Raw genomic sequence first — 15,005 nt, forward strand, 5'->3', positions numbered from 1 at the left:
AGAACTCCCTTCCCAAAGTAGAATGTGCTACAAATTATTCATTCACAGCCCCCTTCACACTGGGGTTAAGAAAGGCTAGTAACCCCACTATGGAAAGAAAACGGCCAACTACCAAATTTAACAATGTGGTCCTCATTAATGGCGTAACAATTATGGCAAGAGCAGAACTGTCTTCCAGCAGGAGTGGTGGCAGCAGAGGCAGATAGGAAAGGCTCCCTAACTTTGTATAACATACTGATAACCTGGTTACAAAAAAATAGCTTAGCCCTGAAGGGAGAGGAGGAAATCCTCACATTGGGCACAACATGTGGCTGAAAGAAGGTGTGTAGAATCTGGTTTGTTCCCAGACAGCCTATAGAAATGCCTCAGTGAATGCAGGTCACACACAATAGAGGGTGTCTCAGGTCCTTGTCTTTTTCTTTATGTCCACAAATTTGCGTTAATTAGGCTATGGATTTGTTCAGGGAAGCCCAGAACTGGGCTTAAAGAATAAAATATGTGGAAAAACTGTGAAACCATGAAAATACATTTTAAGAAAAGTTTTCAGGTATAATACACAAAAGCAAACAAGTTTATCTTAAAAAATATCAAGTTTCACACCCATAGACTATTCCTAATTATAATTACTTCTTAAAGCGACATTTGTCTTTGTTTACAAATACAGCAGCAGGTGATAAAACCTAAAGTCTCAAACAGATTGTTTATAGTTCATAATACAAACAAATGTATATGTCTCAAATCACATTTTAGGCAGTTTAACTTAAAATGCATAGACAATTACATACATTAAATTTGTCATTAAGTCAATGAAAAAGTAACAGTATCAAGAAAAAATACAAAAAACCTTTATAGAGCACAAAGAAGTCAAGTTTACTTAATGGCAACAAATCAGTATCCGCTATCAGTGACCGGCAGTGAAAGTGCCTTTATCCAGGGGAGAAGAGGAAAAACATCCCATTGCTCTGCATGCTTGAAAAGCCACACTGACAAGACTATAACCTTAGAAAACATAATTTATTACTTAAAATAAAAAGTTATAGCATACTTTGCTCTTTAAATGCCAGAAGGCTGGTCTATAATGTCCACCAGCAGGAATACCAAAATGTTTATCTAGGTTAAACTAATAATGGGTACACTAATGAATTCTGTAATGCCATCCCTAGACTATAAACCTCTCAAGGACAGGCATTCTCTTTCATCTCTGTATCTCTTGCATCTGGCAAAGCACCTGGATCACAGACATTTAGGTGTCTGTTGAATGAATGCAGTTCTCAGAAATATTCTACAGTCAGAACTTGCATGGCATTTCTTTAATACTGATTATTTTATTGGCAATTTTTGTTTTACTTGGCAGAATTCTGAAAATAAAAAGAACAGTGTCTTCATACTAAATATTGCTCTATTAGGATTAAATTATAGTCCTCCCTGAAAGCCACCCACCACTTTCTATGCATAGCACAGTGTATCAGTGTGATTCATCTGAATTTAGCCTTCTGCTTTTCAAAAACGTTAACACTGGAAGGTCTGTGCTTAGGTTTAAGTCCCAGGGTTTATAACCATGGCATTTTAATAAAGCTAGCACTAGATTACTCAGGGTGAGGAAGACATGGCACTAATCATTTAAAGATGTAGGCAACTGATTGATATGCAAACTAGGCACAGTATTTTTATTGAAACTTTGAGTAGAGCTATGTCCATTTACAGTTTCAAAAGCTGTACATCTGAGTACAACAGGTAGCACTAATTATTTATGAGGTAAAATATCATGGGCATATTTTTTTTTCCTAGAAAATATTCCAATATTCCATTGTAGTGGTGTGATAGACCAAGGCCAAAAATTCACCCCTTTTCTTCTCTGCCCTATTACTATCCTACTGAAAACAATGAACAGTAAAATGGACAAGGAAAGAAGGAGGCCTTTGGTAATTTTTAAAAAGTCTTGTCTGTTCCTGAATAATCAATATATAACCTTAAACAAAACAGGGCTATGGAGTCAGAGCTGTAAACAGCCATTCTCAAACATGGAAAGGTGTCAGGCTGCGCCCAGTAAAGACAAGCCAAGGTACTTTATAAATTCCTTTAAAGAACCTTGATTCTTGAGAACCGAGTGTGTGAATGTAAGATCTACATTTTAAATTTGCGTTTGTCATTTTTAGGCTCAACATTTCAAAGTCTACCATTCAAATGCCAAAGATACTATTCCTCAACATATCTCAACTATCTCCATTGAATTTATTTTAAAACTCTTGCTCTTAAGTCCAAATACCAGCTTATTCCATACTTTATATTCCTTTAAGACCAAACATACCTGGTAACAAGCACAGTCTCCATAAATGCATCTTAGCCTAGCATGACTTATTTTGGAAGCAAATTATTCCCTTGTAAAGAGAAAAGAAATGTTCCTTAGATGCTTCTCCCATTCCATTATTCCTCCACTGAGACTTATTTTCTTAACTCCATCCTGAACCTAAAAACACTTTTTGCCCAGAGTATTCTCAAGAATTGAGACACCTCTCCCCTGCTTTGAGAAATGATATTCTAAAGAATTGCAAATATAAATGCAAATTCTGTTCCCTTTGATTTCTACTCTTCTGTTAAAAAAAGAAAAATCCCAAATATATTTTGGAAAGTCCTTGAAAAGCTAAGGTTAAAACAGCAGTATTGTCTAGGGCACACCAAGCAATATGAGTCACTAGCAAAGTTAATACACTTATTGGGAATAGTAATTTCAAATCTCGTGTTCATGGTCCTTCAAATCCTTTAGCAAAAGATTTTCTCTGATAATAAATGGGCTCCTCAATTACAGACTCCCAAACTTGCTACCTCTTCCTCCTTTAGTCAAACATTATCCTTTCTAGTGTTACATTAAATATCACATACAGCTAAGGCAGGAGGTGTTAACTTATCCTAATGCAGGACAATCACAATAGCTATACGGAGATATCTTTGCTGCCATCTCACTCTTCCTATCATCTTATGCCTCCAAAGTTAGCTGACATGATACTGACGATTTAGGATACTGCCTTCTATGGCTACCTGCCTTGTAAATCGAAGGCTACTTTGACAACAGATATCAAAAGTGTTGTACATAGCTGCCACTTGGACTTGCAAGTAAGTGAAAGATAAGAAGACTACTTGTGCCACTATGTAAGAACTGTCTAACAACATTCACCAGTCTGAAAATATCTAAACAAATTCAATTCTGGAAGCTTGACTCTATCACCTACTTAAAAGGGAGGCTGAAACACTGAATGTTCTTCCCAAAGGTAATCATCTTGCTTTCTTAAAAGGAGGTAGCTATCAAACCATTACATTGGCAGCATTTGGCATTCTTGACATTTCAACTATAGGAGAAATAAACTACTAAATACTTTAATTCTAAGCAAAAACAACAGCTCTAGCATAAATCTGTCCTATACTGGTAAAGAAATTCACAATACATTTTAGTAACCCAATGGATATATTAAAAGTTTCAAAATGTTATTCCACAAATAACACAGTCAGTTCTATCCCAAAATTAAGAATCTGATTTAAAGATAAGGTGCCAAAAAACTACTCGGACTATTTTGGTGGCTACAAACAACACTTATTTAAGTAATACAATCACACTTCTTTAAACTCAATTGCAGAGATCTACACTTTATTATTTTCAGTGTTAGAGGATAATTTTTAAGGATGGCACTAATTCTACCTATTTACCTGTCAACAACTACAGAACTGAACTGTCAGCCATAAGCACTCTACAAACAAATCCAGGAAACTATGCAAGAGACAATGACATAGCTTAACCAGACTCTGAAAGACAGATACATTATTTTCATCACACTTGCACAAAGAGAACAGTCATGCCTGTGTGACTAAGGTTCTCTAAGCATTAACTGCTATATGTGTTTATGACAGACCCCTAGAGTGTGCCAGTTTTCCGTATCAGGGAGGAATTAAGGGATGTGCTCCTAAAGAACTGAAGGAGAAGAGGCTACAAGGAAAGGTCTGGGTGGAAGAGTGTTTTGTGGGAAGGCAAATTACTTGTCACTGCAAAGCAACTCCCAAGGTTCCCTCTAGTCTGAGGTTCAAGACAAAGGAGAGAATTATTTCCTTCCTTGAGCTCTTCCCAAAGCAATATGGACATCTCATCTATTCTAAAGCAATACAGAGATCACCAATTCTCTAAGAGCATAATTTACATATATGTTGACCTGCATTAAGAAGAAAAGTTTCCATAAATGGCAGATTTTGGAGCCGTTTGACCCATTTGGCTAAAAGTAAAACAAATCAGGTGGAACTCAAAATGCAAGTTCTTACTAAATTCTCAAGGATAAAAATGAACACTGCCTAATAAACTCAACATCTGACAATAATTACTGCCAGTTTAAAAATGTATATTCAAAACATAACCTCAAGAGGACTAGGTTTATTTATTCTATAGATAGAGCAGCTCAAGATGTTGAGAAGCATCATTTGTTTAAATTATGACATTGTGAGTATCTTCAAAGTGTGTTTATTCAGGGAAAAAGTGATTATAGAAAAATACTTGAAATGATTTGCCAATGAGGTTGCAGATTCTATCAATAATCCACAACATCCTAGATTTTTAAGAGTGTAGTTACATAATTTAAACAAATCCAAAATTTGTTTTAAACAAATTATATCAAAGAGCTATTCAATATACTTATTTTAACTTTCCATAAAAGCTGAATAAAAATCACATTTTAATGATTTACTTTTACATTTTTATCTGATTGTATCCATCTGATATATTATACATCCAAGTACAAGAGGCAGATATCTTCTGAGAGGTGCAAGAGTTGTTCTTTCATGAATGCCCTCTAATAGTGAAACCAGCAATTTTTATATATGCATTCATGTGCATATATATGTACTTCAAAAAGCAAAGCGTCATCTCTTCATCCATTAACTTAATGGTAAGACTGCAATAGAAAAAAAAAAAGTAAACTTCTAGATTTTGTAAATGGAGTTTATTAACTCCTGGCTGTGGTTTAAACTTATTGCTTAATAAATCTAAACAGCAAGTCATCTCACCTATTTTGGCATACAATTTACAAAAACAATTTTAAAAAACAATGTATATAGAGCAAGAAGTTACACTAATGAAAGGATACTTTGGGGCATTTCATTAAGATTTTCTTCCTTTACTTTTGAGGTGGATGTTTGGTTAATCTAGTTGGAGATCTGATTAGTTATTTTGTTGAGAGTAGATAGATATTTTTTCTCTCAAGGGGAATTGTGACTGCATTTGAATACTTTCTCGGCTTACGTCATGGGAGAAGTGGGGCACTTTTCTATTTGGTCATTTGCCCAAGACAGGGTCTTCAACTAAGATGTCAGCCCTATTCCAGTTCGGCTGACAGACGGTAAAGCATAAAGCATAAAGCATTACACGTAACCGATAATTTAGAACAGCGGTAGACTACTGAGCTGAATGCTGCTGAGAATCTAACAAAATCTCGGCTAAAAAACCACTATGGAGCACTGCATGAAAGACAGGCAGTGTTACTGTTCACTGCTCTGGATGCTCTAAAAATCTATCTCTAGTAACCATCTCTTTGGTCTCTGTTAGAATAAAATTTGTGTATCAATGTTATACAAAAATAAACTGTAACACATCACTGATTAATCACCTACAGCTTCCTAAAAAAATGTGAAACGACTCATTTTCAAGTTTTTGTTAATAAATTACAGTACAAAAAATGAGTATGCCTGAAATAAATAGTGAATTTCAACTGTAACGGGGCGGGGCGGGGGAGGGGGGGAAGACCTCTATTATCAAGCCAGACAGGCAGAGATTAACACTACTGTGTTTTCGTGTGATGCTATAAAACATTATTCAGAAATGCTTTTAAAAAGTTCAGTGTAATGCACCTCTGCATTTACCTCAAGGATGCTGTTGAGGACATTCCTTACAACATTACAAAGTCTTTGGGGATCTTTGGGAAATTCTTTCTATTTTTAATACTGGGAGTATGTAACTTGGGGTCTTCATCCTCTTAAATGTTTTACCGGAAATTTCAAATTTACTCTCCACACACACACATGCACACACACATACACCTTCTTTTAGAAAACTTTAAAAGCTTTCTAATCTACTATCCCAAACTGGATACAAATACTCTTTTAGTTGTGCTTATGTGACTATTAGTGCATGTTAAGTAACAAATTAAACACTCACATGGGGACCACCAGGCATTGGTGGAGCACCAGAAGGTCCTGAAGGCACTTGAAAAGGATTATTGGGAGTGGGGTAGAGTCCTGGTGTGGGATAGGATCCTGCAGGGGCAGGATATGGTGCTGGTGGTCCCCAGGCTCCTGGTGGAACAGTGCCCCATGGAACAGGTGGTGCTGCTCCTGGTGCTTGGGGAGGGGGAGGTGCAGGATATGGCCCTGGAGATGGATATGGCATATTAGGGGTAGGATACTGCCCTCCCATTCCCGGTGCCCAAGGTCCAGAAGACATGGATCCCCATGGACCTAACGGACCAGCTGCACCTGGATCAGTGGGTGCACCATATGGTCGTGGAAGCTCTGGAAAGGGCATATTTGGTGTAGGATATGGCCCCGTGGGGCCAGGGCCTGGCACAGTTGGGGCTGGGTAAGGACCACCAGGTGGGGGGCATGATGGTCCAGAAGGAGGAAAGGGTGCCGGGGGTCCTGGAGGCGGTCCAGTGGGAGGCACAGAGGGATACATTCCTGTTGGTGCTGGTCCGAAAGGCACAGTGGAGGGTGTTGCACTTGGTGGGAGTCCAGATGGCACAGAAGGTGGAGCACTTGGGTTATTCCAAGGGCTGGAACCTGGCCAGCCTTGAGGAGGTTGGCCAGGCTTTGTATTGCTCACAGCGGAGGTTTTGGCAGGGGAGTGGTCAGGTAGCGCATCTGCCAACTGGAATACAAAAAAGGCATGTCTCACCAATCTTATTAAGGAATAAGTCACGCCAAACAGGATTATAAACCTCTATAACATCTTCCGAAGCCAAGCCATTCAGTGTAAAAACAATTCATTTAATACAAAACCTGAGGGGTTACCTTGAATATCAACCTTACAATGCAAATTCCTCAGAGAAGCTGAAGTTTTCTAAATGCGACTAATTAACATATCGTGAGTCTGAATCCTGGCTTTACCTCAAACAAGTTACGTATTTTCTCTGAGCTTTAGCTTCCTCATTTTCAGAAAACAGTTTTAGGGTTAACTTGAGGCTTAAATAATTTATGTAATGCAGTTAGCACAGTGCCTGATATTTAATTTTCGATGAACATTGACTATTATTAAATATATGAGGTTGAAACAACAGAAGTAATACTTCAAAATATATTTTCAAATTATTTGTGTAAGTAAATTAAGGCAAATAACCTACCAAAATCACATGCCGCCCCCACCAAAGCCCAAGAATCACAGAAAGCATCTCTTTCAAATTGAAAGACTATGGCCCACTGTTAAAACTATGTTGTTTTCTTAACAGATAAAAAAACTTATAAAGAATAAATGCATTGACTTACCGAAAATTCATCAGACATTTTCCTAAAAACAAAAACAGAAAGAAAGGAAGAAAGGAAGAAGTAATATTTCAAAACCAGTGTTTACTATTTCTTACATATTCTTTATTTTTTACTTAAATGGAATCTTAATCATTTATGTAAAGTGTTTTTCTTTATATAGGAAACATTTCCATAACAGTTCAGATAGCTCTATCAACTTCATCCCTTTTTGCTGGCTGCACAATATACAAAAGTGATTCATAATTTAGGTTTACATGCTAATTTTGGTGGCAGTTTATATCTGTTTGCCTTTTGCGTTGTTTGAAACAACAATAGGGCGAACATATCTGAACACATCTTTGCTCACTCATGAGTCTATTACCAGGGAAAAATACTAGAAGTAAAATTCTCAGTCAACAGGTAGTTATTTAAATTCCATCTCAAAAGTCCACGCCAATTTAAAAGTCCCTTGCCAATTTCCACTGCCTATCTTTTCCTTCTAACTCCTCTTCACTACTGGGTATTATTAAATTTATAAATCGTATTTAATTATGGTAGATTAAAAATTGGCCTCTTGTTTTGCACTTGATCTTAGCCAAAAGGCTGAGAAGCAATGAAAAATTGGCATCTTTCTTTAACTTAGATTTAAGTAGAGTACCTTTTAAATGTAATACCTCATTTATATTTCTCTGTAAATTTGTTCATGTCTTTGGGCCACTTTTATCAATTTTTTCAGTTAAAGTAAATTAACACTTAATAAAATGATGGATCATAAGCGTTAGGCCAACAAGCTCTGACAACTGTATGTGTCAAGATACAGAACAGTTCCCTTACTCCAGGTTTACTTATGCTCCTTTCTAATCAACTCCCCCTCCCACCCAGCAATCACTTTCTTAGTTTTTTGCTTGTTCTTTGACTTCTTATAAATAGAAGACAATATGTACTCCTTTGCTTTTGATAATTTTACTACTTAGTAGCACACATCTTTTGGGAAAAAAAAGCTTTGTAAGATAGTAAGGACATTAGCTAGCTCTGTCATATATTTAAGACTAAAAAAATTTCCCCCAAGTTCCTTTTATATCTAGATCCTGTAAAAGGTATTTTTAGGCACTATAAATGGTTTTATAGTTTTGTGTAGTCAAACTTAACAATCTTTCCAAACTACATGTAGCTTCTGTTTTACAAAGGCCTTGCCTACTACTCCAAGTTTAAAAAAATTTACCTATGCTTTCGTATAGGATTTTTATAGATTAACTTGTTTAAACTTTTTGTTCTTCCAAATATTTATTACTGGATAATCTACCTTTTCACAAATGATTTAACAAGCTACCTTTAATACATTCTACTGCTATTAACAACTGTTTATTGAACACCCATGGAACAGGCAAGATGCTAAGTGCATTATCTCATTTAACAGTCCCGAGCCCTACAAATGTAAATTTTATTACCATCCCTAGCCTACAGCTGAAGAAAAGGAGGCTTACCAAGCTGACCTGCTTAAGGTCACATAGCTAGTGACCAGGAGAGAAGGGATTCAAACCCAGGTGCAGTCTGATTTCAGAGCCAAGCCTCTTTACCATCAGGCCACCATCACTCCCAAATGGCACTGTGGACTTTTTTCCTACTGATCCCCACCATAAAATTCTACCTTAATTATGGCAGCTTTAACTTTTAATAAATTTTAATGAGCTGCCCTTCTATTACTGTTCTTTTTAAAAAATGTTTACTGACTGATTTTAGAGAGAGAGGGAAAGAAAATAACATCAATTTGTTGTTCCACTTATTTACGTATTCACTGGTTGGCTCTTATATGTGCACCAACCAGAGGTCAAACCCACAACCTTGGCGTACTGAACGATGCTCTAACTAACTGAGCTATGTGGCCAGGGCCACATCACTGCTCTTTTTTTCAGATTTTCCTGAATATTCTCATGCTTACCCTTTCTAGTTCATTTTGTTAAAGAAAAAAAAAATTCTAAAAAGATCTGTTAGTGTTCTGGTTGTAACTGCATTAAATTTACAGCTTAATTTAGGGGACATATGAGTATTATATATTTAAAATATTAAGTCTTCTCATTCAAGAACAAAGTATGTCTTCCTAGTTCCTGTAAGTGTCACTTATTATCACTCAGTAGTTTTAAAAAATCATGTCTCCTACACATTTCTTGTGAGACAGATTTCTAACTGGTAACTTTTTCTTGTGGTTATAAAATTGGCTTTTTTTTCATTGTACTGGGCTGGCAAAAAAGTTCATTTGTTTTTTTCTGTAAGATGGCTCTAGTAGCGCTTAGTTGTCTTTAACTTCAGTTTAGTTGTCTTTAACTTCATTCGAAACAATTTTGTTAGATTATACTGTCTTATCAGTGTGCATTAAAAAAAAAACTCAAAACATCCAAATGAATGGATTTTTGTGTAGCCATTTTAATAATGAAGATAAAAGAAAATATGCAACATTTTCAGACTATTATGCTTTATTATTTCAAGAAAGGTAAAAATGCAACTGAAACGCAAGAAGATTTGTGGAGTATATGGAGAAGGTGCTGTGACTGACTGAACGTGTTAAAAGTAGTTAGCGAAGTTTCAAGCTGGAGATTTCTTGCTTGGATTATGCTTCATGGTCAGGCAGACCATTTAAAGTTAATAACGATCAAATCGAGACATTAATTGAGCACAGTCAATGTTATACCTCACGAGAGCCAACATATTCAAAATATCCAAATTAAAAAAAAAATCCAAATTAAGAAAGTTGTTGGTGAAAATGAAAAAAATGTATCTTATTTTATGGAAAAAACCATACGGAGTTTTTGGACTTCCCAGTATTTTCCAACTGGTTGTCCAAATATGGGAAAGGTTTTTAAAATTTTTAGCATATTACTTTTGTAAGCAGTGAATTACTAAATTATTTTATTCTTGAAAGTTTCTCAGTTAATTCCCTGAGATTTCCAGGTAGAGAACTATGGCATTTAAAAAATGTACTTTTATCTTCTCTTTTCCATATATACCTCTTTTCTCTTTTGCAAGTAGGACGTAAACAACAAAGAAATGTTAAATGGTGAGAGTAAGCACAGAAGTCTTGTTCCCAACTCTCCTGGGAATGTTTCTAATGTTTAAGTTAATTTTCATTTTTAGTTTGAGAATCTTTTTAGTTAAAAAAATTTTTGGTTAAAATTATATTTTAATGATTTTAGTTTAAATCATTTTTTAGTTAAAAATTATATTCAAGATGTTTCTATTTATGTCTATATTGCTATATTTATTTATTCTTATTTTACTAGTTCAAAAATACAGAAGGCACTAAAAAGATCTTTTGGCATCTAGTTAAGTTTTTCTCCTTCAACCCCATCATTAGTTAATTTTACACATAGATTGCTTAATATTGAACTATCCTTGCATTCTTAAGAGTTTTATTAAGTATGAATTATGAATCATAAGAAATGATAAGAAACAAAATATGAAGCCTGCTAATTCACAACTGCCATAACCTTGCTTTTTATTCAGAATATGAAAAAACACATCTTGAATGTGTAACAAATACACTTATCCATTCATTTCCAAGCTAAGATTTGTTTTATATTAAAATGTCATTCATACAACCATAAATTCTTAAGACTAACACCTGAAGAATCTTTATCAGTGACTGAAAGGTTAAAGTTCACACAAGACTAACATGCTTTTCAAACAGAGTGAGCCTTTCTGAAACAGAAAATGGTTCTATAACAAAGTTCACATTAATTCTGAAGCAGAGAACAAAGCAACCAAATCAATGTCATATGGTCTTGCTGTTTCAGAATTATTCTTTTCCCTCTTAGTCTTTGAAAACCACATGTGCATAAAATTAATTATTGAATTACATCAAAATATAAGTCATGCCATATAAGTTAATATTATTAAACAGATTCACGATTCTGTATTTAAAAATTTTAAATTCAACAACAAACCCTGGAATATAGAGGAATACTAGAATCTTATTATTAAAACAGTGAAGCCCTGACTGGAAGAATTGGAAATAGGTCACTTCCTGTTGTACATCACTGCTCAGTAAAGTGACCTGCCCCTCATACCTAGAATGAACAGTGTCCATGTTAATTGGAAACATTCCAATTTACATTTTGGGGGATACTTTCATCATAAAAAGGTAAAAAATTGCACAAGACATCAGTGTCTCAATATGAGAAGAGTTGCAGAATGTTAAATTTTCGGAACAACTATTACAAAACATTTGGGTTATGCTAATTAGTAAGGTGAGGCCAATGTATACTTGAACTGGCAAACAAACAAAAAAAGGTTTGTAATCAAGAAAGATTTTCATTTTTTCTTCCTGAAAAAAACTAAAGCCATTCCTTCCAAAATTTTCATTACCACTTTATAGCAAGATCAATGCATTATCTGAAAAATAATCACTTTATTTTTATAAGCAGCAAAAACAGTAATCTTAAAAGAGAGTACAAAACTTTTAAGAGTAAAAAATGGTAATTCAATTACAGAAAAGTTTACAAAAGTTGACCTGGACAAGAAATGTTTCCAAAGGCCACCACGTTGTGGTAGAATAATAAACAGTCTAGGTTTTTGTCCATGAAAGCTGGACATCAATCCTTTTAACTGAGGCTTGACAAAGTCAAACTTGACCACAGACCATGTTTTCATTTGCCAACAGTTTAACAACTCCTACTACTTCACAGATAATTAAAAGAAATATTTAATAGTCTACGAAGTACTACAGACATGTAAGCAGTAGTAAGATAAATGAGGATTTTTGCTTTGATTTGTTTAGTATGGGGGAGATGATGGTAAGAAATTGTATTGAAAATATAAATTTCAATTAAAATATATGACAGTTTTTAGTACTGGCTCTCTTACCTACCCTTCATTTAGGAAACTCAAGAAACTGGGGGTTTGAAAGTGTTTGAAAATTTTAAATTTCTTCAAAATGTAATTTAAAGAAATTACTTTTTCAATCACCTCTTGTCAGCCATATTGTCTGCATTTATTCAGCTACATTATGTGCTAGGCAGTGTGTTGGGCTTTGGGGAAAGGAATAGCACTGCATGGAATGTTTCAGGAGTTCACAGTCGGGTGGCACTAAGGAAGTACTTCAAAGAGCTCCTTCAGGAATTAAGGAAGGGTCAGGGCCCGGAAGTACAATGGATAGGAGATGGTGGGACAGGCCAGAGGGAAAGGAGAGCAGTTCGTACAAAACTGAAAAGGGAGGCAAAAAGGGTTTGTGTGTAGTGTTGGCAGGTCAGGTGAGTTGGAATAAAGAAAGGGGCGGGATGTGAAAAGTCTTAGCATAAGGCCTTAGACCACGGTTGGAAGGCCTCAGTCAGTGTCAGCGCTCCTGAATGAACCTCCGTTTCTTCAACTATAAAGAACCAGCTAGTAACTGAGAGACTAAGTTTAGGGACTCATAAATCAAGTGTCTGTAACAAGAGTGCTAGGAAACAGTGGTGGGCTACGGATACAGTGTTCTGTCTTCCCTCGTGTATACAGGTGTACAGCATGTAGTTAAAGGAGTGAATGCCCAAAGTACGACCGACTTAGATAAAACCACACCCCTTCACTGGCTGGCTCTGGGCAAGGTGAAGTCTCCAAACCTCAGAGGTAGAAGTAGAAAGGAATAGTATCCACCTCATAGATTTACAAACAAATCTCTTGGGCACTGCCTGGCATATAGCAAAAACTCCACACGTTAGCTTTCACAGTGGCTATGATAGACTCATAAACCTTTACCTGCAGTTATCAACTCAGAAACTGCTGAAAGAGAAACAGTTCTCAACTTGGCATAAAACTTCTTGGATGGCAAAACTTGACCTGAGGCTATTTATAGTTTCCATTAATTCACACCTATTGCTGCACAAATATTAATTGCTGGATTAGGTATGGGGTGCTGCTCCAACACTGCTGGAGGTGCCATGTCTATGCACTTAATCGTCTTTCTAAAAACCTAAAGATAAAATTCAGAGATTTCTGAATTCCAAAACACACTGGGCCCCTGGATTTCGGTTAAGGATCTCTGGAGGAAGGAAGAGAACACGCCAATATTCGCAGCCCAACTCAAGTTTCTGAGACAAACTAGGGATGCCAGCTGCAAGAAAAATTTCCGTTTTTCTTGCCCAATGAACACTACCGAATAAAGAACTTCTGAAAGATTTCTGACGACCACCTTCACTTGTAATGAAGGTTCGTTTTCAGAACAGGCCTTTAAAATCACCAGATGTACGAGTATTTCTTTAGTAGAAATGCTATAAAAATGTCTTCGGTCTGGTTTGATTTGATGCATCAACATTAGACTCTTTACATAGTACAAGCACTACTCTCGGTTTTCAAGGAGGACGACGGTTCATCTATTTATAAGCTATCTTTCATAATATGCGCTCCTAACCGCCCCTCCCCAAAATGAAATATTACAGAACTCAGTGATTTCTAATGGGTATTCATCTAACGTGTTTTCTAGCAACTCCTGAAGGGAGGAATGACCGGAATGTTGTCACACTGCGCGTAATCTTAAAACAAGAGGCAAAGATTCCTCGAAGTAGCTCTATTCAGGCCTAGCTCTTCTCTGGTAGTAGAATTTAATGAATGAGGAAAGTCGGGGCCAAGGGGCGCGCGGCTCGCGGCCCTTTAGGGCCACATGAACAAAGGGAGCCGGGATCAACCGGAGCGAACCGGCCTCGGAGCGGGTCGTGCCTGCCCGGCAACGGGTGGGGGAAGGGCCAATCCCGCTCCCAGCCCCGCCCCCCCCCAGCCAGGCCTGACGTCAAGCGCCGAGAAACCCGTCTGGGGCGACCTCACCCGCCTCCGACACGGATGGGGGAGGCGGTGGGAGGACAGTTCGCAGCCCTGAGAAAGAGTACGGAAAAAATCGCTCAGCCCCCGAGGAGCAACTCGAGACACCTCCGTTACCGCGCTCGCCTCCCGCTTGGGCGCGTTCCCTTGCTCCCCTCGAGACCCCTATTAGCGCCGAAGCAGCCTCACCCGGCAAGATCCGAGCCCGCAGCAAGCTTAGAAGCAGTGATGGACCGAAGGAAACCGAGGGCTGAAGAACCAAGCGCAGCCTGACTGACAGCAGCGGCGACGACGGCACCAGCAGTGGAAGCAGCAGCACCAGCACCAGCACCAACAGCGCGCGGCTCCTCCTGGCGCCGGAACAGGAAGCAGCAGCCCGAGCGACCGCCCCTGCAGGCGCTCCTCCCTCCCCTCGGTCGGCCCGCGCGCGCCCCCAGCAGGCCCTCAGAGGCACTGCAGCCCGCCCGACCTCTCCAGAGTGGCTACTCCTGGCCCCAGGGCCCCGCCCCACGTCTCCCAGCGGCTCTCTCGTGGGCAACAGGAAAGCTCCCAGTTTTCCGGAGTTCTCAGCAGGCAGAGGAAACGCCTATAGCTAGTGACGTTCTGGGCAGCCTGGTGGAAATTGCTTAACTATTTCCTGGAATGGCTCGAGGGCGGGTTCTAGACAGCTCAGGCCTCAAAGCGCGCTCTGGATGTGGTCCAACTGGGGGAGTCTTGAACCCTCGGGACAAAAA

General features: G+C 37.9%; 1 protein-coding gene across 1 annotated transcript; it reads right to left on the bottom strand.

The window, feature by feature from the left end:
• Window positions 1-89: 89 nt before the first annotated feature.
• MAPK1IP1L (mitogen-activated protein kinase 1 interacting protein 1 like) lies at window positions 90-14,638 on the bottom strand. Its single transcript, XM_054567537.1, has 4 exons — window positions 14,461-14,638; window positions 7,510-7,531; window positions 6,188-6,895; window positions 90-4,928 (listed from the first exon to the last, which is right to left on the bottom strand). Exons 2-4 carry the CDS (start codon window positions 7,525-7,527, stop codon window positions 4,917-4,919), a joined length of 738 nt encoding a protein of 245 aa, XP_054423512.1. The 5' UTR covers window positions 7,528-7,531; window positions 14,461-14,638; the 3' UTR covers window positions 90-4,916.
• Window positions 14,639-15,005: the final 367 nt, after the last annotated feature.

The sequence above is a fragment of the Pteronotus mesoamericanus genome, unplaced genomic scaffold, assembly GCF_021234165.1.
Source record: "Pteronotus mesoamericanus isolate MK-2021 breed Mesoamerican mustached bat unplaced genomic scaffold, CSHL_Meso_final contig_182, whole genome shotgun sequence".
Classification (NCBI taxonomy): domain Eukaryota; kingdom Metazoa; phylum Chordata; class Mammalia; order Chiroptera; family Mormoopidae; genus Pteronotus; species Pteronotus mesoamericanus.